The sequence below is a fragment of the Microtus oregoni genome, unplaced genomic scaffold, assembly GCF_018167655.1.
Source record: "Microtus oregoni isolate MIOR12 unplaced genomic scaffold, Mior012 000024F_ref0000369, whole genome shotgun sequence".
In the NCBI taxonomy this organism is placed as follows: domain Eukaryota; kingdom Metazoa; phylum Chordata; class Mammalia; order Rodentia; family Cricetidae; genus Microtus; species Microtus oregoni.
Window position 1 is genome coordinate 3,706,379 of NW_024543083.1, and position 26,267 is coordinate 3,732,645.

At 40.5% G+C, this 26,267-nt stretch overlaps 1 protein-coding gene across 5 annotated transcripts in view; it reads left to right on the forward strand.

Annotated features, from left to right (window-relative positions):
* Positions 1–26,267, forward strand: part of Nrg1 (neuregulin 1) — a 996,124-nt gene that overhangs the window by 831,735 nt on the left and 138,122 nt on the right. For all 5 annotated transcript variants that reach the window (XM_041673676.1, XM_041673682.1, XM_041673680.1 and 2 more), the window contains exons 2-3: positions 10,813–10,990; positions 19,528–19,649. In XM_041673676.1, coding sequence (XP_041529610.1) covers positions 10,813–10,990; positions 19,528–19,649 — 300 coding nt within the window. The remainder of the gene's footprint in view (positions 1–10,812; positions 10,991–19,527; positions 19,650–26,267) is intronic.

The following is a 26,267-nucleotide window of genomic DNA, read 5'->3' on the forward strand; positions in this document are numbered from 1 at the left end:
CAGCTCCAAGAAGGCTGTTTCTTTAAAACCTTATGTTGGTTTAGAAAGCTTGATAAATGGCTAAAATTTACCAAAGAAATTGTTACTCTAGTCTTTCAAAGTGACTTTACATCAATGCAACAGTATCTAACGACTTAATATTAATTGGTGGGTTGTATATAGATTTAATGATCTGCTTTCGAGATCAATTTGATGCGAAAGCTTCATGATGAAGCTGGATGTACACAGCCACCCAAATATAGCTCTCTTGTCCTCTCAGACTGTGCTGATGAAAGATTTAGTTTATAAATCGGATTACAGTGTAATCAGTTCGTGTGTCCTTTATCTGTTTCTCCGCAACCAGGATGGCCGTTTCAGGATGCTGGGGACCATGTTAGTCTTATTGACGCCTGTATGTCGAAGAGCTAAAGTCATGGTTGCTCCAGAAGAGGGCACAATAACATGTGCATGATTGAAAGTCATGAAATGTCTAAAAGAATGAAGTTATTTATTTGAATGACCAAGGATCTGGATCCTAGGCAGAGTGCAGATGGGGGCCAATGTCTGGTGCGAAGAACAGAGTATACAGTGTTAATGTGACATGAACAGGAAAGGAGGGATAGAGCCAATAAATCCAGTATGTTTTTTAATAGACATCCCGTGCATTAGAAGGAAAAGAGTAGCTTGTTCGGTGCAGAGAATTTGAGCCAGGGTGTAATGTTGCTTATTTTATTCTTCCACTGAGCGAACATTGCCGTGCTAGTTACAGAGGATAAAAAGATGTCGTAGATGACAAAAGAGCGAGCTCTTCATCCCCTTGGAACAAATACCTATAAAAATAGCAAGCACTGAATTAAATGGATAGTAATGGTTTTATGGGAACACAGGACAGAGCTGCTTACTGTAAAATTGAACTAACTCACCATGAGTTCTGGGGGAAATGATTTTAGATTTACAGACTGGTTACAACGATAAGACAGAGTTCCTTTAATGTTCCGTAATCCAATTATACTGCTCAAAAGAAGATACAGGCCTTTGGCCAAACGGCAGAGCTCATTAAGATCTCACCACCGTTTAGCGCTGAGATGAGATGACGTCTTAAACTCCTCCCTGAACAGTAGGCTAAGTCATAGCAGTATATACAGTGCCACCTGGATAGTCCCAGGGTGACCACTAAACTTGCCCTCACTGAATGAAGCCTTAAGCATCTAAACCTGAAGTCTGTATTGAAAATGCTAGTAAGCGAGGATCGCAGATCATCAATTCTCTCCATTCTCTATGAACATGCCATTTCTCTTTTTGCATGGTACCGGGTATTGGACTCAGGGCTACATGTTGAAGATGAGCTTTGTATCACACTAGCCCTCCAGCTTCTGTCCGAAGTCAAACTTCCGCATGCTGGAAACCTCCCATTCAAAGCAAGACACAGTACCTTGGTTCTCCTCAGCTTCTGTGAAGTAGAATCCCACTTTGCAAATCAGCAGGCTACAGCTCCATCCAGAAAACCTGTTGTCCAGTCGTAGAGCATTCAGTGGGAAATGAAGAACTGAAACCCAGGTCTGCCTGGCTGACTCCCAAGCCTGTGCTTTTCATTTTTCCACACTGCACGCCCTTATATGCTGCTTCCTGAATCACTTTCCCGTATAGCCTCCCAGAATAAGCATTTTCCAAATTACACTTATTATGCAAAAACTTTGTTTCCCTTTTTATCCTAAAACTACTTGCTTTGTACGTCAAAAGTTTTCCATGAATTCTACTGTCCTGTGACTCCATTAAAAAAATGTTTTGGGTTTTTGTGAGTTTTCATGATTTAAAGGACCACAGTTCCTTTCCGTGCTTGTTCTTTGGGATTCCACGATCTCTGGTTCTTTTCTTTTAAACTGGCTTCCCTTTGGATGTTTAATGTTTTAGTATCCTTTTACACAGTTGCCACCTTTTCAACAAATCCTTATCCTGAAGAACCCGAAGATATGAAGCTTTCTCCTTCTGACCTTCCCCATGGAGCAGAAGTATAAAATGATAAGGGTCCCTTTGTTCAGCTGTCCGCAGACTGTCGGTAACAGTGTGAGCCAAACGATCTTTAGTGTTCGCAGAAAGCCTGTGTAGTTTAGAAAATGTAAATGAAATTCCCTCTTTCAAGTGTAAAGCGAATATTGCAGTGTTATCAGTTAACAAGATGTCTTTCAAGCTTACCTGGTTACTCAAGTGAGAAATGCTTCAGAACTTGGAAAGAAAACTGGGGGGGGGGGGGGGGAGGAAAAAAGACAAAAGGAAAAACCAAATAGGATGCTATCTACATCAGTTTTCCTAATTTTTTTTTCTGGTAATGTCACAGGTCAGTATGACAAACAAGGGAGGAAAACTTACTTACTTTTGACCACAGAAAACCTAGAATTTCTAAGCTCACATCACCAGAAATTTGCCAGGCACCATCAGGTAAACTCCTCCCTGGCACATGCACGCCAAGTGGACAGCCTGCCGAGAAGCCGGCTAGATGTCTTTGTTGAGCTGAGGGAGAGGGTCTCTAACTGGGGGCAGCTGTGGCCACAGCGCTAATTAGTCAGGCCTGTTGAACACTCAACCGTCAAGCTGTTGGCAACCTGGCCACGACTTAATCGAACACTCCATTGTCATGGCGTGTTGCCTCTCCACCTTGACAGGGTGACATTAATCTGTTAGAACCCTTTTGTTACTGTGTCCTCACGTAGGGGTTATCGCATTTCAGTGAACACCAGCATGAGACAGAGCTCCTTGACCCCTGTGGCACGTGGTCTGTATGGCAGATGGACAGCCACGGATTCTAAAGCATTTTTATCATAGCAATTTCAAGTATTCTGCTTTCTTTTATTTTCTTATAAGTCATCAAGGTTTTTCAGAAAATGCAACAATTGTGCGTATCACCCTTTTCTCCCAGAGTGTCTTTTGTGTTTGCAATGAGTACAGAAATGATCAACCACTTGCTATCGCACAGATTTTTTTCTTTTTGAAAACATACTCACTATTAAGAACTCATTTATTTCAATCTTGAGGACATTTTCACCATAAGATACAGAGACTTGCATGGAACCATTTCTGGCTTGGTCATTAAAAGGAAGGGATCTACACTTAAGTCTGTATCTTCAGGGGCTGGCTCCCCAATACCAGCTGTGTGATGACAGGCAGGTAACTGTTTTTCCCGGGTTCCATTTCTTTATCTGCATATTTGGTGTGAGGATAATAACCCTGGTGCCTTGGAATTGTTATATAACAAGAGGTAATGAGTATAAAGCTCTTAGACCAGAGCCTGGCACCTAGCAGATGTTCAATTAGCTGTTACCATTCTAAGGGGATTTACCATTGGAGGAGCTGAAAGGAACTTAGTGTAGCACCATTCTGTTGCCTTGCAGAACACTATAATAGTATCTGTGTGCATTTGCTTTAAGTGAACTACTGGGAGTCGGTGAGTGTCTTAAGCAGCTCTAGTTGTGAGGTGAGTCAGTTGGTACACTCTTGTAACCCCAGGTCAGTGACCTGGGTGGATCAAGACTTTGAAATGTTAAGAAAAGAAGGGCGATGAATTGCAACAAACATAGCATCAGTTTTGGGTCTGAAAACTTTCTCTGACCTAAAAATTTGCATGCATTTTTGCCTTGGAGAGATTTACAGTGTTGTAAGTCTCTTATAGGTGTATATGGAAAAGCGATTTGGCTTTTATAGTTCATTCTAAGAACTTACAAATGATTGTAGTTGCTCTGTCATGAAATTCAAGTGACCTTTCCTAATTCTCAGTCTACCGTCCTTTCCCCACTCCATTGCTACCCCCTTCAAGCCTGACAAAGGGGCCACAATGTAGAAACGTGCTCGGTCCAGCCTTGGTTCTCCAGAAGCCACACTTGTGAGCACAAGCCTCCGTTTCCTCATCAGGAGGTGATCATAGTAACCATCCACCTTAGGTGCTGTCTGAACCGGGACTGCTCAGGGGAAAGGGAATCGAACACAAATAGGGCATTTGAGGATGTGTGACAGCAAAGTTCATTTCAGGGGGAGGCATGTAGAAGAAGCCGTGTAGACTGGGGTTGGCTGATGAAGAGGAGCCCCTGAGAGCTGAAGGCAGAGGGATGAGGGTTGCATGTAGGCACTCTTGCAGCATGGGAGGTGCACAGTGAGCAGACTCTTAGGGCTGCTGAGATCCATTTGTGGACGATGCAGGACAGGGGCCTTAGCTGAGGCAGAGCACCACACTCTAACAGTGAGAACCATATATGGGAATAACACAATGAAGTCAAAGTGAAAAAGAGTACACTTCATACGCTTCCATTTGGCTTGACATTTTATGAGTGGTGTATAACAGTGCAGTATAAGATCTTGGGTCCCTTAGAGTACACAAAAGCACAAAATATGCCAAAGAGCCCCTTAATCCCAGTTAATACACTCTTGAAAAGTCAATTATGGTCTGAGTCTCCTCCTTACCAGTGTCTTTCTGATTCCTCCTCCTTCTCCTTCTGCTCTTACTTCTTTTCTTATTCGTTGTATGTGCATTTTTTTTTGCACATGGACATCATGCCTATAGAGGCCAGGGGTGGATATCTGATGTCTTCCTCAATGTCCATTCTATTTTTTTGAGATATGGCCTCAGTGAACCTGAAGCTCACCCACCAATCTGGCTAGTCTAGCTGGCCATGTAGTCAGCTGTCTTGCTTTAGCATGGGGTTTGCAGGTGTGTACCACTGTGCCTGGCTTTTTATGTGGGGTTCCCAACTCAGTGTTTCCTTGCTTGTGTAGTCAGTCCTCTAATGACTCATCATCTCTCCATCCCTCATGCTTAGGTTTACACACACACACACACACCACACACACACACACACACACACACCACACACACATACCACACACACACACACACACACCACACACACACACACGTACCACACACACCACACACCACACACACACACCACACACACACACACACACCACACACACACACACACACCACACACACATACCACACACACACACACACACCACACACACACACACATACCACACACACCACACACCACACACACACGTACCACACACACCACACACCACACACACACCACACACACACACATACCACACACACACACATACCACACACACACACACCACACACACACACACCACACACACACACCACACACACCACACACATACACACCACACACACACACACACATACCACACACACACACCACACACACACACCACACACACACACCACACACACACACATACCACACACACACACACCACACACACACACACCACACACACACCACACACCACACACACACCACACACACACACACACACATACCACACACACACCACACACACACCACACACACACACACACACACACCACACACATACACACACACACGCCACACACACACACACACACACACACACACACACACACCTGTGTTGGCACAGGCTTTGTAAAGGTTTTCCTGGGACTACAGCCAAAGCACCATTGCTATTTGATAGTATTTTTGCAGGTTTCCTCTTTAATTTGATCAGCAGGCTGAGGCTCTTAAGATCAATTGCCCGAACAGGAAGCACAACGATCCACGCTAACTCTTGACAGTTAGATCCTTCATCGAAAGAGATCACGTGCAGGGATGTCTCTCACATGTGCATGTTCAACGTTTCCTGCTCTCACCAGCCCAGGGCACTGCTTGAAGCAGCAGCAGTGAGCAGGCCTGAGAAGTGCAGGGGGAAAAGCTGAAAACGGGTCCCTGAATCAGGGGTTCTCACTCAGTGGGTCTCAACCCTTGGAGGCATCAAATGACCCTTTTACAGAGGTCACTTAAGACCATCAGAAAGCGCAGATGTTTTCATTATTATTCATAATGGTAGCAAAACTACAGTTATGAAGTAGCAATGCAAATAATTTTATGGTTGGGGGTCTCGACAAGATGAGCAACTGTATTAAAGTGTCACAGCATAAGGAAGATTGAGAACTGCATTGGTCCAGTGGTTCTTTTTCCTTCTTGCTAATTCGTTTTTGTCTCTAACCATGAATATTTAATTACCAATTAAATTGTTGGAATGAATGAACATATTCTCTTATGTTTTCATTTGGTCAAGAGAGAAACTAAATATTTTGGATGACTGCTGCCATTTTCCTCCCACTGTGTGACATATCAATTATAGAAAATAGAAAACCAGAAAGGGACTTAATATGCTTAGCGTACCTGCTTACATTGAGTTAGAGTTTGTAATCTTTTCAAACTTGCATTTTGTTTGACCAAATGCATCTCTGTCGATTCATTTCTAAGGGTGTGGACATGTTCATGTACTGTTAATCAAGTTTAGGAAGAAGGAATTTTGGAAGCGTCTGCTTAAAACCTATTCTGTCATTAGATCATTTCAGAGTGTAGAACCATTGCCTCCTTAGAGCTCTTACAAAGCAAAATCATGAGTGTGGTAGACCAGACCTAAATACATCACACCTAAGAAGCTCTTTATACCCAAGTTAAAAACAAAAGCAAAACAAAACAAAAAACTTGACATTGAGTTTGCCTTCAGTCACCTTTAAATTAACAGGCCATTTGCTCTTAGGATAAGAATTGCAAGGAAAGGTTTTTATTTCAGTTTCAAAATTCAAATATTAGTTTAAAATATTGATTCCAAGTTTAGCAACCACCCGTGATCTTGTAGTTTATATCTGTGTACTTAAAAAGTGGTTTTGAAGTAATTTAGAGTTTAAAATTATTTTTTAGGTTTATTTTATGTGGTTGAATGTTTCACCTGCATATATGTACGCATACCATGTGTGTGCACACCATATGTGTACACTGCTCTCAGATGTCAACAGAGAGCATCAGATCCTCAGGAACTGGAGTTACTACAGATAGTTGTAAGCCACCTACTGGAAACCAAATCAGAGTCCTCTGCAAGAGCAGCAATTGCTGTTAACTACTACACTATCACTTCAACCCTTGTTTAGATTTTTTTCCCTTGGTTTTTAAGACATGACTTCTCTGTGTAACAACCCTAGCTGTCCTAGAACTAGCTCTTGTAGACCAGGCTGACTTCAAACTCACAGAGATCCTCCTACCTCTGCCTCCAATAAAAGGATTAAGGATGTGTGCCACCACCACCCAACTTGTTTAAATTTTTTAAAAAAATGAAATAAACAGGATTATATTATTTGAATTAACCACATGTCTGAGAGGTACATTTAAATATAATCCATTTACAATGAACTATTTTAATAATTTCTGGCAAAATTTCTCCACTGAAAATGGTCTCTATGGATAAATGAGAAATCACACAAACCATCCAAGATCAAATATTGCTTTGTATTTTTGTGAAAAAAAAATCTAAGGAACATTCAAGGCTATTGATTTGGAAGGATTTATATTGCCTGGATGTCCTCTATGTACGTGAATTTGGGATCCTCCGGGTGTGAAGAGGGATATTGTTGGCTACTCAAGTACCTTTGAGTCAGGGAGGCAGGTGCATGACTACCGGGAATCTGGGATTTTGCTTCGCCATTTACACTGTGGATGCTTTTTATTCTGTTCCTTAAGAAGAGAGACTCCTGACAAAGTGGACGACCTTATGTCTTAAAGGTCATCCATGTCACAAAGGACTAGGTCAAGCTGATAGGAAGTCTGATCTTCTGTGGGGTTTGGTACTGCCTCACACAGAGAAACTCAAAGTGTAAGTGGTGTTCACACATATACATGTTTATACATCCAGATCAGCTGGGGGAACAGACATATTTAAGACCTTATATTCGAAGCCCTTTGTCTCCTGTGCATTCTGTATCTTCTCTTAAGGGAAGGTATGCGCACCCTATGGGCCATTTGGTAAGGACAAGAAAGATACAGATAGTGGTTCTTTTTACCAAAGAACCCCATGGGATCAGCTCCAAAGTCAAGTTTATGACATTGACCCACATAACAATTTCAGTGGAAGAATTTTCAGAATTAAATGGCAGCAGTGATGTTTTTTGTTTGTTTTTATATTACTATTATTATGATTATTATTATTTGCAAAATTTATCTCTACAATTGCAAACTTACCCAGGTCACTAAATGGGGAGTAATTAAGGAATGGAAGATAAGTATTCTTGTAATCCTAGTGGGAAGAGGAGGATGAATCCCATGTCAGCTTGGGCTACATTAAAGGACCAATCCTCAAAAGGGAAAGATGAAAGGTACTTAAGGTATTTAAATGCTGGGATGAGGTTTGGTGGTAGCATGGTTTCCTAGTACCTATGTGGCCTGGGTTCACCCCCAGTACTGCAGGGCAAAAGAAGCTCCTGCTTGCTGAAAACAAGAGTTGTTCATTTATTGTCAGAAAGGACCAGATGAGAAAGGTACAAAGGCAAAAAAAACCCCTCAGATTCTTTTCCTCCTTCCTCTGCGTATGCTGTTTTGTATACAGTGTGTATGTTTGCATGTATATCTGACTCATTCCCTTTAAGATGTCCACAAATACTTTCTAAGATTCTTTTGCTCGACTTGAGTGCAGCAATTCCACAAGAGGAACGGAGCTCAACTCTTGTACATTATTTTTTCTGTGATTCCCCTCACTAGTCCCAATAATGTCCCACGTAACTATCCCCCAACTCCACCCCCAAGTGGGTTTCATGCAGTAGCTGCACTCTGATTAGTCATGTTTAATTTCTTTTTAATTGGCTTCCTAGTCTTCTCTGGTCATTCATGACATTGACTTTTTTTTTTAAAGCCTTAGAACAATTTTATAGAGTAGCCCTTATTGAACTGATCTGTTTTTATGTGTTTGATATCAAGACTCTGAAGAACAAGGAAATAAATAAACCAAGAGAGAAGCGGGCAGAGAAAGAGATGTGAGAGAAAAGGATAAAGCGAATGGATGAAGAGCACTAGACACTTATTCAATGAGAAGATGTTTATGCAAATGAGAGACAAAAGTCTTATAGTTTGTGTTCAGACTTGTGCTTGGATTCTATAAGCCAAAGCTTGGAGTGGTGGAAGAGGGAACACAGACTTGCTGAGTTTTAAGTATATCTAACTATATAGGAAATTTTGTTTATTAAAGCAGGGAACCAGACCTTGAGAATTTTGGTGGCATTTCAACTTCAATTTAAAATCCAGTTGTAAAGCACACACTCATTCCCTTAGTTTGTGCAGACGTGCAGCAATTTATTTTACTTAATATATACAAGCCAGTTTCTTTGATGCCATTTGGCTCTCTCCCGTGTGTTTCTTCTGAGCCTTTCAGCGCAGTCGGAAAGTTATAAATGATCTTAAGGAGCTGATGGAGATAAATATTAGGCACTTGTCAGGGATATTAGAATTTAGTGTTCTTAAAACTTCCAAAGCAGGACCGCGATCCATATCTCAAAAGTAAAAGTCCTGTGGAATTTGTTCATAAAGCAAGTTTTACTTTAGAGCCGTCAGTCGGCTATGGTGGTGGGGAGAACAAGAAATAAGACAGACATAATCGCCAAGTACTGAGAGCCGGGAACAGCCGAGTCTTCCAACTTGCTCCCATGTCTGTCTCAGTAGGGTGTTGCTGCATCACCAGCCCCCAAGTAAGTGAGGAGGTGTGCATACGGGGGCTCTATGAGACTGCAGCCCTCCAAGGCTTTGGCTTTAATTCCCATGCTCACTGTTGACAGCTTCAGGGTTTGCCTCCTAAGGGCAGAGCCATAGAAAAACAAATAACATGAGTGGGCAAGGTATCCCCTTTCTGTGAGGCAGAGCCTCGTTTGCTTGGGTTTGTTTTCTGGGATTTCCTGCTAATTCCTGAACTGAGCAGAAAAGTAGACTTTGTCGCTGGCCTTTGCCAGACTCAGTGGAAACCGCGAGCTGTTGAGGTCTCGGGTTCTCTAACGGTTGATCGTTAAGTAAGTTTGTATGTGTAGACGAAAGCCATCTGTTTGTTCTTTAATTGGAAATATTTTAATAGAAAAATCAAATGCACTTTGTAGACACTTAAGACAAGGCGCCACCTATACCCATCCCTCAGCTTCTTGGTAGTATGGGTTCATATTTATGTTGCTTTACTTCTTACTCATCCTTGTACGATTTTATCCATTCATATTCTATCAAAACTGCCCATAGGCAGTTATGCATAAGTCACAATGATATGGATCCTTTGCAGGAAATTGTAAAGTAGCACAATTTGGTTCTTCACAGCTTCTCTCCTGAAGATTCAGAAATGCTAAGTTCATGTTGTATCTAGGACAGGACAACGGGGAACATCTGATGTGGTCAGTCACTCCCTGTCTCTGGGATAGCAACAGCAGGCTGGGTCAGGAGTGATGGGGCTGAAGGACTTGTGTCCTACAGGAAGGGGGCACCTGGGATGCTTAATGAGATGAACGTGATTCTACTTTCTACAAATGTCACAACCAAGAGGAAAGGAAAAGTAGACTTCACAGCGTTTACTCTGAAATCAGTTTCCTACTAACACATGGGCATGCAGGACGGTGCCTTCCTACAGGGTTGAGCAGATGTGTGATGTGGGGCCATCAGCTCAAAGACAAAGCCTAGCCCCATCCCCATCTCAGCACTGATTTTGTTAAACCACGAACTAGTTACTAAGAATATGTTTTAGGGATGAGTTTATCATCCAGGCTCCTCCCCTACCCCCACCCCCTATGCTGGGTTTATTTTATTTGGGCATTTTGTTTTCTTCCTAGTTGGGACCCATTTTGGTCTACTCATTTATTATTATTATTATTATTTGCTTTGGTTAGTAAAACTTTTGGTAATGGGACTTCATCAAGCTCATTCAACATTAGTAATTTTCCTTTTGAAAGGCCAAATGATCATGGTTTTTCTTCTTCCTTTCTCTTTATAGCCTTGCCTCCTCGATTGAAAGAGATGAAAAGCCAGGAGTCGGCTGCAGGTTCCAAGCTAGTGCTTCGGTGTGAAACCAGCTCGGAATACTCTGCACTCAAATTCAAATGGTTTAAGAATGGGAATGAGCTGAACCGAAAAAATAAGCCGCAAAACATCAAGATTCAGAAAAAGCCAGGGTAAGTCAAGTGCATTTAGTAGTAGAATCTGTGCCAACAGCAACGGGATAATATAGGATAGAAAATTATATAGATCCTAGTATTAAATTTGTTATAAATTGTGATATATGATGAATAGGAAGACTTTTGATTGAATTTTCGCCAGAGATTGTGATATCAAATAGAAAGGAACTTGGGAATTTATGATGCTTACAACTTTTGAACGAAGAAGTGGGGAGCTGAAGGGGAAGCAGTAGGAAGTCAGATAGGGCTGGCTGGGAGTGAAGGAGGAAGATGGAATTAGTGGTAGCTAATGTAATAGTCATGAAACCTGAGATTCAGTCTCCTTATAATAAGACAAGTGATATTTTAGCGCCAATGTCTAGTGCAGTCAAAATCCCAATGTCATTATAAAGATTAACAATTGCCTTCATTTATGGGATATAATGCAGTGAGTTTATATTATTTTCAAACAGTGAGGGTTAACACATATAATTATGTTTTATATAATAACGAGAATTTTTAGTTAACAATACTATTGAAGTTCATCAACACTATAGCAGATTTGACAGTGCAGTAATCTTTAGGCCAAGGACCTTATGTTTTCTACCTTCTTGAGCATGGCAATGCTAGAAGCACCCCATAAGAAACATGTGATACCTCAGTGGCTACGTTAGATGTCTCTTCTAAGTTAGTGCAGCTTCTAGTATCCAAGCAATTTTCATGGCAGTGTATTTTCTTCTTTAACAATTGCTTTTACTGGACTGGAGAGATGGCTTAGTGGTTAAGAGCACTGACTGTTCTTCTAGAGGACCTGGGTTCAATTCCCAGCACCCATAGTAGCCTACAACTGTCTGTAACTTCAGTTCTAGGGGACCCAATACCCTCACACAGACATACATGCAGGCAAATCACCAATACGAGAGAGAGAGAGAGAGAGAGAGAGAGAGAGAGAGAGAGAGAGAGAGAAATAATTGCTTTCACAATGATTAAAATACATTTTGAGGAAATCAGGGAAGAGAACAACAAGTTATATGTTTTCTTTTTCTTCTGAGCAATTCATTAATTGTTCTGACATCTTTAATGTGGTTCTAAACTCTGAGAGGCTTTATGCCCCAACATCTCAGAAGACTCCTCTGAAACGAGGGTTTTATAACAAAAGCAACAGCAGAAGGACATCACCCCTTCTTCCCTTTGATTTCATAAGCTGTCTACCAAAACGTTGTCACACACGCATGGGCAAGGGAGAAAGGATGATTCTGCTGCAAATGTAATTGAATGTTATCAAACTGTCTAATCACTCTGATGACAATAATTAGGGATTTCCCCCTAGTTCTATGGCTTTATTAATTACACCACTTATTCTTGATATTGATCATGCCAGAAAGATCTGTTGGTTTGGAAAGATAAAGTGTGAGAAAAGGGGCTGGGTATCACAGCCTACAGCAGGTGTTATTACAGAGACACAAAACATAGCAATGTAAAGAGCCCAGGCACCCCATAAACATAGCGTTTCTTTACAAACAGCAACAGCATTCCCACGTATGGCAAAGGCAGTTCAGCGGTTGGTGTGTGATGACTAATTTTGTAGATTCGAAAACTTAGAGTCAAGCCTGATGTGCACCTGTCATCCCAGACGTGGGAGGCTGAGGCAGGATGATCACTACATGTTTGAGGCAAGTGGAGCCACATAGCATGGTCCTGTCTAGAAGCAAATTCTTAAGAAAAGGGAAAGAAAAATTGAGGGACAAATGTGTTATATAACACTTTACCTAGGGTCCTGGAACTTGCCAAACACTCAAACACAGATTTATTTATTTATTTATTTATTTATTTATTTATTTTTGATTTCTTATGCCATTCTCTCATTGAAGGTAGGAACCATGCAGGAAGGAGAAGAAACAGTGGAAAATTTGCAAAGATAAGCATGATTCTGAATGGAGGTTAAGACAAAAAAATAATTGTAGATACTGGATTGAACAGGTTTTGCTGTTTGTTCTGATTTCATCGAGTAGGCATATTAAGTTGTGTGTGTGTGTGTGTGTGTGTGTGTGTGTATATATATATATATATATATGCCGTACATGCCAGGTAACTTCTCACGCGTAGCTGTAAACTGTCCCAATGTTAGCAAAACTTGGGAGTTTGTGAGCGGCTTTATGCCAGGGATATAGCCAGATCAAAGAGATAGAAGGCCCACTTCTGTGCATAGGCAGTCCTATGGTTGTATAGCGACAATCTAATTTAGTCCTAATACAACATGGGTGTTCCAGACTGTGTGCTGAAATACATTGTTGGAGCCTGTACTTGGATAGGCAGACAGATGTGGGCTGAAGGGGAGCAGAAACTTTTTGGAGAACACATGTCCTCCATCTTATATATGTAAAGAAGCAAGTAAAGTTGGGTAAATAAGGTGGGGAAAGAACAAAAATGTGAGAAACTAATACAAGTGTGTTTCTGGAGAGGATACATGGGCTCTTAAAGGCTTATTCGGTTGCCTGACTGGGATAACATATAAAGCTCCATTAGCATTCAGGAAGGCATTTTCATATTGACTGCATAGGTCCAGACAGCTCTGAGCATGGTCTACATACTAATGCAGTTCCCACCCACATCAGAAAGGCCAGCGTTCAGAAATTATTCACTTTAATTCCAGCCTCGCTGCAAAGAAGTAAATGGGGAGAAATTTATTTGAGCTATGTGATTGTGAATTACTCTTGGCACAAAAAGAGTTTATGTATTTGAGTTAAAAATAAGACATGATTTCTGTAGAGTCGGTGGCTGCTCAGGAGGTCGGCTCATCGATTTTCACAATCAGAAGATTTATCATTTCTAAAGCGCTTCAAAATTAGCATTGCTAGATTTTAGAGTAGCCAACAAGATCTAAATTTAACCTTAGCAAAATGTTCTATTATTCTATTTGTCCTATAAACAAATGGAATGGATATTATTATTAATTATTACAATGTTTTAAAAACAATCACCCTCTTGAGAATGAACTTCTGTAAGTTTCTTTCTATAATGTAATGTAATGGAAACGGTGTAAGGTTATTAAATAAACCTAGACTTTTAATAGGCCTGACTCCAACATTCATGTTAATTTCACAAGTACTTGTGATTTTTATTATATGAAGTCAGAATACAGTGGCTGGTATTATCAGCTCAGGCTATCACTAAAACCTATTGATACTTCTCTTGTTCAAATACTCATAATGCTTTTTGTTACCTAGATCCTGACACTAGGAATATGTTGAGTTGATTGGTTGGTCATGTGACTTAAATTTAATCTTTGGCTGTGAACAACTAAGCAGGAGTGAATTTTACTTTGAGGTGTAGGATTTCCCTGGGAGTCTGTTCAAATCAAATGCTGACTCTTTCAGCTGTTAGTTATCTAGATTGTAGGTGGCAGCCAAATTTCCCTTTTAATCCCTTCGTGTTATGAGAAGATTTCATACCAATAGGGAGTTTCTGTCTTTGTGTAAACTCATCTTCCTCTTGGACCCCACCTTCTCTTTTCCTGCATATTCTTCCTATGGGTTTGAATCTACATGTAAGCCTTTGTTTGTTTTATTTGGTAAGCTGCGTGTGGGACCAATTAAAAGAAATGGGAACCACTCCGTATTGTATATATGTTTATCCCTCTATTCTTGCTGTATGTGCCTGGTGGATGATCTGGATCAAGAAAACGAGCTGAAGGCTTCAGGCCTGTCAGATTGGCCTCACTCATGTGTCTGTTCTGGATTAGCCTTGTGAAAGACAAACTTCTAGTTCTTGTCATTTTCATACATATTTATATAACCCTAGTGTTGCTTCAGCTTTTCATTGCAGCTCATATTTTAATTTGATCAGGAAGTGCTTTTGCTTGTTCAAAACCCGTTTGAAGATTTTCCTGATGCCTGCTCTGGGGCTGGTGAGATGGCTCAGCATGGTAATGGTGCTTGCCACCAAGCCTGGTGACCTGTGGTCAACCCCAAGAACCCATATAAAGGAAGATGGAGAGAGCCAACTCCACAGGTTGACTTCCACACACATGGGTGGTGGGGAGAGCTCCTTCCAGGCACGGAGAGATTAATGATAAATGAATTTAGGGTGTTCTGCTGTTCTCAGTGGCCACTCATGAATAGCTCTGTATCAGGAAAGTTCATGTATACTCCTTTTCTTAGCTGCTGACGCACTTTGACAGGCCATGGGAACGGTACGTAAGGATTCCTAGTTTCCCTGTATAACGAGTGGTCATTCCGTGTGGCTTATGTGGGCGTTCAGTATGCTGTCTGGTTGCGCTTTCTAAGAAGTTCCTCTTATTCTTCCACATCCTTCTCACGGAAAGCAGGTTGACATCTGAAGCAGAATTGAAGACATGCATCCATGCACATACAGGCATACTCACACATCCACACACATGTGTGCTGCATGCATGTAGACTTCGTAAGAGTGGGCTTGGCAAATGGCTCCCCAGTCTTGGGTCTCAGCGATGAAAAAAAAGTCATAGATTTCTTATCTGTCTCTGAGTTCCCAAGATTCTCCCATGTAAGACCACCTTGTACTTTCCCTCTTCTTGTTCTCTGGGGCTCAATTTTCTTAGGACACTTGGCCACTCTCAAGTCACTTCTTCTTCCAGGTAGCAGTGCAGTGATGTGTTTAAAGTCATTATACTTCATCCGTCTTCACTTGCGGGACTGTTCTTTTAATAGAATTCTTTCTCTTATTAGGATTTCTAGACTCTCTCCAATTGTAATTCACCTTCTTCTGAAGCCCTCTGGTTACTGTTGGTTTTTATTAATCAGCTGTCAGTCAAAAACATACTTCCAGAGTTCCAGCTGTGACCCAGCCCGTTCCAAATGTACTGAGACTCCTAGCCAATTTGATTTTTTATTCTGCTTTAACATTCATTTCACCCAAGAGTAAGTGCATTTTTCTTTCTTTTTCTCAGTTTTTTTTTAAAAGCTTCTTTAAAGGGCAGGTGTTGAAAGATAGGCTACTTGAAAGCCCTCTTTTCTTTGTGCATTGGAATTGATGCATCTCTTACCCTTGAGTATTTCCACTCTGGCTTCTGAATCTGGTTGTATCTGTTCCGCACGTCTCAATTAAGCTAAGTCTTGGCCTTGAACCACTGATGCTCTGTCCTGGATTCCCAGGGGTGGTCTCTACAGTAGTGATAGGATGACCACGTGTAATGCCTGTCTTCGAAATGCACCTTAGAGGTTTGTACATAACTGCCGAGAGACACTTGCAGAAAGAAATCTTTTTTCCATTATTTGGTGAAATATTTTTTGAACAGAGAATAGTGCCCCCCAATCCCTTTTGTCCATCATGGCATTTGATTATATTACTTGGGTTTGTATTCCAGGAAGCATGGGCCAGGCCTATTAGGAGAATTTAGATTTTAGAACTATCCTTTAAAGATTATGCCAACTGGAAATTGAATTACCCTGTTTCATATAGTTCAATCCAGTTCAATAGTTAAAATATTAAATTGTGCAGGGTCGAGAAAGAGGTCTTCATATACGAGCGTAGGATTGTTTCTGGAATCACAAATGGGAAGATCAGGGCTTCTTAGTTGCTGTATATTCTTAGAATATTGTTCTAATTGTCTGACTAAAGAATTTTGGGTCTTAACATTAAAAGTCTCTGTCTTTTAATATTCAGAATTTGTTCTTCCTCTGATATTGAAGATCAGGATATTTTCTAGTTTTCCTCATAATTTGTTGTTCCCATCTGTTATATCATGATCAGACAGCAAAATTATTCCAAAAAACTTTGCCATGTTTTCAGCTGAAAAGAAATCTTTTACAGTGTTTATTCTTATCTTTCTTTTCTTAAGAACCTTCTCCATGAAGCAAACTCATCAGAGATAGACCAAGTATATACAAAGATGATAATCCACTAGAAAATATTTTTTTGAATATCCCAAAGCCTGGCGTGACATCTAATATGGTATTTTGATAAATTTAGGAGCTGCTAAGTATTATTAATACCAAATATCTATTTGTCACGATGTTTGCTGCGAACATGGTCCATTTTGGTTTCTAGAGGTACTTTAGGGAAAGTTTTCTTTGAATAGCCTCTGTGGTTAATGAGTGGCTAGTCCTTAAATAGCCCTGGCTGGTTCTCTTATTTAGATAAACAAGGCAATTGCTAGTAAATCTTTCTGACAACTTCTTCTGTGGACCGTTATTTTCCAAAAGTGTGAATAGATGTGCTAAGTGAAAGAAAAAAAGAGTTGGCTAAGTAAGTAGATAGAAGCTACTTCTAATAATTCTCCTGGCTATTCAGAGTCTGTTAGTTATATTAAAGTTTCTGAGAAATTGAGGGATAGGTAGGGCTTTAATGTTTTCCAGTGTTGTTGAAGAGAACTCATTTGTTATTGTTACATTCCATCATGACCTCTGCTAAGTTTGACTGTTGTTTTGTTGGGAGTTACAGCTAGTAGAGGTAACTTCCTGACTAACAAACTGACCTGGTCATGGTTGCCCTGGGTCTGCCCCTCCTAAAACGGTCACTGCCCCTTTTACAATGCATCTTGCTTCCTGCTGTCTGCATTGGGTATATTAGGGCCTGTGGTAGCATAAGCAGGAACATCCCAAAACTTCTTTGATCCATTCCTACATGTATCCAGTATTGCCTGAGGACAGTCCCGGGGCAATACTGTGCCGTGTGCTGTTGTGAGGAAACCAGTAGCTTTTTTTGAAATTGTAGACTGCTTGCTCTGGTTGTGTCTGGACAGAAGATGTAGTGAGAGAACTGTAGTAAAAAGGGTTTGCAGGAGAGGCAAGGTGATGGCAAGGATCTCGATAAGGAGAGAGATGCTCCAGTTGCATGATTTGGCCATGAAAACTTTATCAAAGGGCTTGACACTGATGATGGCCTTTGAAGATCAGTAAGACCATTAAGGTAGAAACACAAGGCACTCTGAGTAGGGGCGAATTATGACCTGTCAGAGGCACCAGGGTAGAAGCATGAGGCTTATGTGTGGGATTTTGATTGATTTTGATTAATGCCATCTACTAGAGTGGAGTAGAAGAAGAGGCCTAAAGTTTGAAATCATACTTTCCACCTGAAAATCAATACCATGTGGCAAAAAGACCACATGATATGGAGAAAATAGCAAAACATGAAAGCATCCACCAATATTGCCGTCTTCCCTTCCTGCCCTCTTTTCTCCCATTGTCCTCTCTATAGGGCGTGACTTCCAGATGCCAAGCTAGAGTACAGAACGGTGCTTATCAGTCTTTGTAAGCCCAGAGTGGTGGCTCATACCTATAATGCCATTATCTGGGAGACCGTGTCGGGAGGTTTTCCATGAATTCAAGCTATCCTTGCTGTAATGAGTTTTGGGTCAACCTGGGCTAATCTGAGAAGCTCCCCCATTTCCACCACATAGAGCCTTTTGCAAACACTGAGCCAGTCTTAGCAGTTCTGAGCTTGTGTGGGCCATAGATAGCCTAAATTACAGGCCACGCGCAACAATAAAGGAGGTGCAAGGGTACCTCCCACTGGCATCTACATTAAAAAAATGGTGGCTATCAATTTAATGGTGAGAGGGTTGTAAAAGTGGGCTACTGTAGCAGGAATATTTATTCCAGTCTTTTTTTTTTTTTTTTTTTTTGGATTTTTCGAGACAGGGTTTCTCTGTAGCTTTTGGTTCCTGTCCTGGAACTAGCTCTTGTAGACCAGACTGGCCTCGAACTCACAGAGATCCGCCTGCCTCCGCCTCCCGAGTGCTGGGATTAAAGGCGTGCGCCATCACCGCCCGGCTATTCCAGTCTTAAGAACCATTTGGGAGGCACTTTGTGCCCAGTAATGGCCATCTGCAAGGAGGACACCTTTCCTATCTCTGGAAATGATAAATCTACCCCATAGAAATTACCTTGACTCTTGATGTTACTCCACAGAGATGTGTGGAGTATTTTTATCTATCCTAGACTCCATTAAATGATTCTTTCTACTGGGCTTGTAAGAAACCATTTAAATATTTTTCTTCTCTTCCCAAACCTTTGTTTTGAACTTTTGAGATTACAATTTAGTTTTGACATCTCTCCCTTTCCTTTCCTCCCTCCAAGCCCTAAACCCTCTCAATTACCCCTCCCCCACTCTCCTTTAAATCCATGGCCTCTTCCTCCCCTGTTAATTATTATGGTATGCATATATGTTTATACATACATATTCTTGAATAAGACCTGGTCAGTCCATACAATGTTACTTTTATGTATGTTCTCAGGGTGACACTGAGATGTAAGGAGGACAGGAAATTTGCCCACTAAGAGGGTCAGCAGTGATAACAGAGGAATGAAGGGCACAACCATAGAGCACCAACTTCACTATCTGTGTGATAAAATTAAGATTCCATCATAGGTAGTTTACTCTGATACCGTATGCTTGGTCTGGCTGAAACATACGCCTGAACTGATGTGATAACCAGTGATATTTTAACATTGTATCTGTAGAGTAAGAAGGGGGAATTTGAGAGTGCTGAACCCAGGAAAGTATATTTTATTATTTACAATGCTGAAGATGAACTGCTGCGACGCACTTACACTACTTTGGTCTCCATCTCACAGGAAGTCAGAACTTCGAATTAACAAAGCGTCACTGGCTGATTCCGGGGAGTATATGTGCAAAGTGATCAGCAAGTTAGGGAACGACAGCGCTTCGGCCAACATCACCATCGTCGACTCAAATGGTAAGACACCTGCCGCCTGCTGTTTCTCAGATGTGTGATATATCCATGGGTTAATCTTTACACACACACACACACACACACACACACACACACACACACCCCTACCTGCTTGAGTTGGTTAGGAAGGGCAGTCAAGTCTTTGGTCCTATCAACCACACAATACAGTTATATGTTTATATACATACTATACATATATAAATACACACACTCAGACACATGTAAAAACAAGAGTACTTATGTATGTGTCCATACATATGAATAAATGCATCTGTTCTATTTATCTGCAAGACTTGAAGTTTTAATGTTCCGGTGTGTATTTTAAGCAATTACACCAAGCTAATAGCAAGCTAGACACAGTGACTTTTTAGGGCTGCTAGTTTTGAAATTAGGAACACCTGAGAGGCAGTGAATGTCCTACTTTGTAAAGGCTTCAGGCTTCTGACCCAGCCTCCTTGAGAGCTGTTGGGGAGGATTTGCTTAACACACAAATGAGTCAGACAGAGGAAGTACTACCTCCCAGCTAACAACTTCCCTCAGCTCTCTTAGGAAATCCGAAGTCTGCAGTTGCTGGCTTGTGTCTTCTATAGCTCAGTAACCCGACCTGTGAAGATCATGTCTAGGAGCTCATGAGAGCCTAACAATGCTTCTTCACCCTTGGCACTTTTGGGTGCCATTTCAAAAACCTTACTGTGTCTGTTGTGTCTTGAAATGATGTGAATTTTTATAAGCTCAATTCTGCTTTCTCTGCATCTTGGTAGAGATGAGAAACTTTCTATGGCAGGAAATGGTCTTTTGGAGTAAAAAGGTTAGGATGGCAGGCCTTCATGGGAAGAGTAAGTAACAGTAAGGTTAATTCCTTAAGAGACCGAATTAGTTTGGATCTCTTGATCCTCACATGACCCATTATGTCAGGGAGAGGGGAGTAGAATAAAAAAGATTTGGAGCAGGCTCAGGAAAATCCAGGTTAGTGACTGTTCTTCTCTGGACTTGCCCAGGAAGTCTAGAGTGGCATCGTCAAAGTCTATTACCTTTCTCTGTAGGTCGTTCCCTCTCTTGGGAGTAAAGGAGACTCGATGAGAAGTAGTTCTCATTGCAAGTTTTCGAGGCCATGCTTTTGGTACTTAAAGTGCAAATGACATTTAACATGTCTATGAGCAAGTACAGTGTTACTTCAATGTGTGATCGACACAGGTTGAGCAGAGCATTTTGCTCCTATTACTTTATTCTATATGTGATTTTTTTTAGAATTGCTACAGAAAACTCAAAACTTAAGGATTAGTTAATTTCAGTAGCTTATTCTTTTTTTTTTTTTTTTTTTTTTTTTTTTTTTTTTTTTTTTTTGGTTTTTCGAGACAGGGTTTCTCTGTGGTTTTGGAGCCTGTCCTGGAACTAGTTCTTGTAGACCAGGCTGGTCTTGAACTCACAGAGATCCACCTGCCTCTGCCTCCCAAGTGCTGGGATTAAAGGCGCCACCACCGCCCGGCTTCAGTAGCTTATTCTTTACTGTGGTGTAGATCATGATTTTTGAAAACAATAATGTTGCCTTTTTTTGAGAATATCATGACCTCTGTGTCCTGTTTTGAAAGCTGTTCTTGTATTCTATTTTAACATGTCTTCTTATGGTAAATTGTGAATTATGATTGTGACATTCAGGCTGGATTTTTGTAGCTATGCAAATTATATACTCCCAGATAAATAAAATGAGAGTATTATCATTACTTATAGTATGATTATATTTATCATTCCATAGCTTCTGGTTTATAGGATAAAACAGAGATGATCTACCCTTGTAATAGTCCTGGAAAACATCTCTAGGGTCCTTGTATTGTTAGTTTGGAGGGAGCAAAAGTTTGATAATTCTCATTTTTACATTTCTCATCAGATTAATTTTCAAGTCATGGTCTATTGCTCAAAGTTGAATATATAGTACTGATAAATTTAAGTTTTAAGGAATGAAGGTTAGAGGTGCTTATGATATTGGGCCTTTTTTTAACCTAACAAAAAGAAAACGTTCATGGGACTATTTTATTCTTTTTGCGATATTCTTTTGCTTGTTTGCTTTTCTCACAATATCTGTAGCCCGAGTTAGCCCTTGGATCTGCTAGACTGCCGAGGATGCGATTTTGTAATCTATTTTCCTCTGCCTCTGGAGTGTGAGCTTATAGGCTTGTGCCATTAAACCCAGTTATTACAGTGGCTTTGGAGATAAAGACCAGACCCTGTTCACACTAGATGAGCATTCTACCAACCCAGCCACTCCCCAACCCAGTCCTGGCTTTTAGTCACTTAAAGCATCAGAGTAGGAGAATGCAGAACCCCAGGAGCAGTGTGATGTGAGGAGAGGGGCGTTGAACCCTCTCAAAGGTGTGGAGTCTCTAGAAGGATGTGGGGGAAGGGAAAAGCTGGACTCGAATAAGTTGTATGAAATAAGTTTTTCCATAAAAATGAAATATGAGTCTTAGAATGGTAAATATACCATTTCAGAAATCAGAAAAGTTGTAGATAGCAAAAGGCAGCCTAAACCTGTTTTTCCTTCCTAGTGTGCAGTAGCCCACGCTGTATCTGAAGGTGTATGTGTGCACAGAGGAAAAGCAGACCCTTTCACTTGTCACGAACAGCAAGGAGAAGGGTGTCAGAAGGAGAGAGTCTAGGGGAAAGAGCTTGGCCTTGGGGAGACAGACTTGAACACAAGTATCCCAAAGAGTTTAGACAACGCCATCACGTGACTGTTTTCTAGTTGTTCTATTTTCAGACTGTGTCAGATCTTTTTAAACTTAAAAAACAAAAACCAACCCACAGTTTTCTCTCTTCCTCACTTGCCATGCTTTCACCTCTGCTTCGTGGTAGATCCCTACCTAACTGGCTTATGCTCCCCCCACTCTGGCAGATTCGTCTCCAGAGCGTTGTTTAAGATACCCTTTGAGATTTACCTCTTTCCTATGGCCCTGACCTTAATCTCCCAATAAGAGTTGTGCTAGGAAGGATATGATTAGCAGGGACCATGCCACACCATGTCATAAGACCCAGAGAATCTGCAAGGATTTACACCTTGCCATGTATTCTGTCCACTGCTTAGCCAGTGGAGGTGAAGCCACACCCACGTGTGGCTGAGTAGATCTACTTCAATTAGCACCTAGATAGGAATTGACTAATAAAAATTTAAGAAATTCCTTGTGCTTGTTTTTATTTGCTTCAGTGAAATCGTGACCATATTGCCAAAATATTCAAGCGCTTGAAAAAAGAACACATGTGTAGTCACTCATTTATTAAGCTACATTTGAAGAATTTGTTTATCGCTGGCCCTTTCTGATGTCTTTTCATTGCTTTGTGGAATTGGAAGAAAGAATTTGCATGTGTAAAATGCATAAACGTGTGTAACCTGCTAGTGTCTAATGTTGATTTTCCTAGAAACATTATCGCCCTGCGGAGAGTTACAAAACACGTATTGGCAGGGGAAAAGGCCACACATGTTTTCCCTCAGCCCATACACTCTGGGCTCATTTTTATTTAGTCATTTGGCTTGGTCTTTCTCTAAGAAATCCTAATTTCACAATTAAGTCTTAGCTAATAAGCTCTAGGAAAACACTTGGATATTAGAATAAAGGAGCAAAAATAAGAACCACAGGCATAATTGGTTTGCTATCTGTTCAAAGGTTACTGTGGGAGAATGTACAGCCATTCAATCATATCTTGAGTTTTCTTTTTTAATCAGGAGAAAACTTATATAAGGTTCAGGCTCCCAAGGAATAATTGGGCTCATAGCCATTTGCTGTTCCATTTGCGAAACAGAAAAAAAATTAATAAAGTTTGGATAGCTTATATTTTGTGCTTTAAAATTTTGGCTTATCTGGGTCATGGGCTTAGTTAGCCCTTACCCATCTCCCTAATGTGGTATTGTGGGAAATATATTGGTAAACAGCTTGTGAAGTCACAGTGAGAAGAATGTCAGGAAGGTTTTGCTTATTTTTATTTTGTGATTATTATTTTGAGACAGGGTCTACTACACAGCTCTGGCTGGTCTAAAACTTGCTATATAGACCAGACTGGCCTGGAAAGAGCTGCTTGCTTTTGCCTCCTGACTAATTGCCGAGGTTAAAGGCATGCACCACCAAGCCTGGAGTCCCATAGATTTTAAAACTTATTTGTCATTCTCCATGTGTATTATATTATGTAGGGTGCTCATAAAAGCTAATACACATTAATAATATGGCTAGAATATGACAGATTATGCATAGTGCCCCTATAGCATTTATTAATTTGGAAACCTCTCTGCTGCTTATGTATGCATTGAGTACAATAAGAGTTCGGATATTCTAAGATGTTCCTGAGTTCATGTTTTACCATTGTTAGTGAATTAGTGCACCCACTTTTAAAATCCATTTTAATCACAATTTTGGTATACATAGTAGAGCCTTAGAAGTTTAGGGAAATAAAGAATGAGATACAGTATGTTTACTCTGCACAGACATCACATATATGTGTGTGTTTCCTGAGTATTTATGTTCTCATTATGCTCATGACAAAGTCTCCAACAAGTCATACATTCTTACTCATTAGAAAAATTATTTTCCAGAAGACACTTACCAGCCATTTCACTTGAGACTCAATCCAGTTTATTAAAATCATTTTTCAAACATGAAAAGTACAACAGTGTTATGTTTTCAGGTCTACTAAGCATAGTTGGTCATCAGTGTTCAATTCCTGACGATTTTAAAGCCTCACTATTTACACCATCGAGTAGACCTTTGTAAATCTAATGAACCAACTTACTCTTCTAAAATACACCACTTAGCTGCTAGCCGAGGAGATTGCAGGACTTAAGTTTTTTTTTTTTAAATCTGTAAGTGGAATGTAAAATTCCAATTACACTAAAAACAAGCAGATTTTTTGTTTAAATCCTTGAACGCTGCACATGGCGGTGGGGGGGGGGGTCTTTCTGGGTAATTAGTGTTAATCAATAGGATTGACATTTCTTAATAGCAAAGATCTTTTTAAAGTCTCTGTTTTGAACATATAAGTTATTTGTTAAGCTCCGAGCTTACATTGCCTCAATATTAATTCAGGAAGTATTTTTACTGAAACCACAGTCATTAAAGAGGTTTTAAAAATCTCCAGGATAAATATCTAATTTAGGAAGGGTGCTATCTTCAGGAGCTTCCATGTCCAGATAGAACTGCTGCAACCATTTGTTACTATGAACATTTGTCTCTAATGCAGCCTTCAATCACAAGAGGAAGTTACAGTTAACCTGTCTTCCGTGCTGAAGTCTTTTTTTTTTTTTCTTTTTTTAATCTTCTTGGAAGGTCACAGTAGACAATCACTCAGTTTGCCAAAAATAAATGTGGAGAAAATTTTGACATCAGGTTGGGCTTGGATCTTTGCCCAATCCTTGTCAGGCAATGTGGTGGTCAAGTCATTGATGCATTCTGAAGGGCAGAATAAGGAGGGATCTGTCAACGTGGGCACAAGGTTGGAAAGCCTTACATTGGAAGCATTCCAGGTGTGTCTGCGGAAGAACAACGATTGTGAATCTGGGATTCAAAAATGTTTCCTCAGTTTCCATGTTTCCAAAAAAGAGCAATTTTATTTTATTTTGTACTTGACTTTGCTTCAGGAACAAGTGTCCCCACTGGTTCAGCTGAGAACATTCCTGTCTGCTGCCCCCTGCATGAGAAAGTTCCAAGGAAGTCATACACCCTCATTCTCAAATCCCTTTTACTTTGTCCCATTGCTAATGAGCATAAGAACTGGTGGAGGAAATTCCAACGTCGTGAAAACAGTCTCACTTTGCAAATGATTGACCTCAGAAGGCACTCTTACTTTGCACTAAGAAGATAACATCTGGGCTTCTTGAAAGACACATTTCTGGTCTTTGATACTTGATCATCCCTCCTGAATCTCACGTGACTTTCATTCTGTCTAGTTCCTCAAATTCTTTGGTCCCTCAAGAAATTCAGAAGTTAAAGGGAAATTATCACGTCAATCGATTTTTCTTCCTTGTTAGGCTAGTCCCATCATGGTGGTGTCTGTGGTTAAAAGGATTGCATTGGTAATGAGCTCATCACTCTATAATTAATCAAGTATTAGTTTAGACTTAAAATGATAGTCTATATGACCTTCTAAGAGTTTCAGGCAGATGTAGTACTTTTTTATTGTTTTTATTGAACTTTACATATTTCTCTGCCCCCCCCCCCCCACTCTCTCTCGTATTGTATGGTAGCTGACATCATATGAAACTTGGCTTATCTTTGTCCTGGTTAGGAAGAGTGAGAGTATACAGCATTTGATAACTTATAGACAGTCGAGGTGGGATGATTCCATCATTTTACCTTTGCATCATCCTAGTATCATAAAACTGCCTTTGTAAAGAATCTAACCAACTAAAGCCAGTCTTAGGACTGAATGCAGAGCTGCATAGACAGTGTAACCCTCCTCTATTCCATCCTTAGAACTGTAAGAAAACAAGGTTAGAGTCTTAAATAAGTCTCATAATTCTCAGGATAATGATGTTCCCTGCTGTGCAAGTTTGTCCTTCTTTCCTTCAGGGAAGTACCTGCTCAGGCAGGCTCTGTCCAGAGTAGCCAACATGTACCAGATGATAGTGTTCCCATCTTGCTT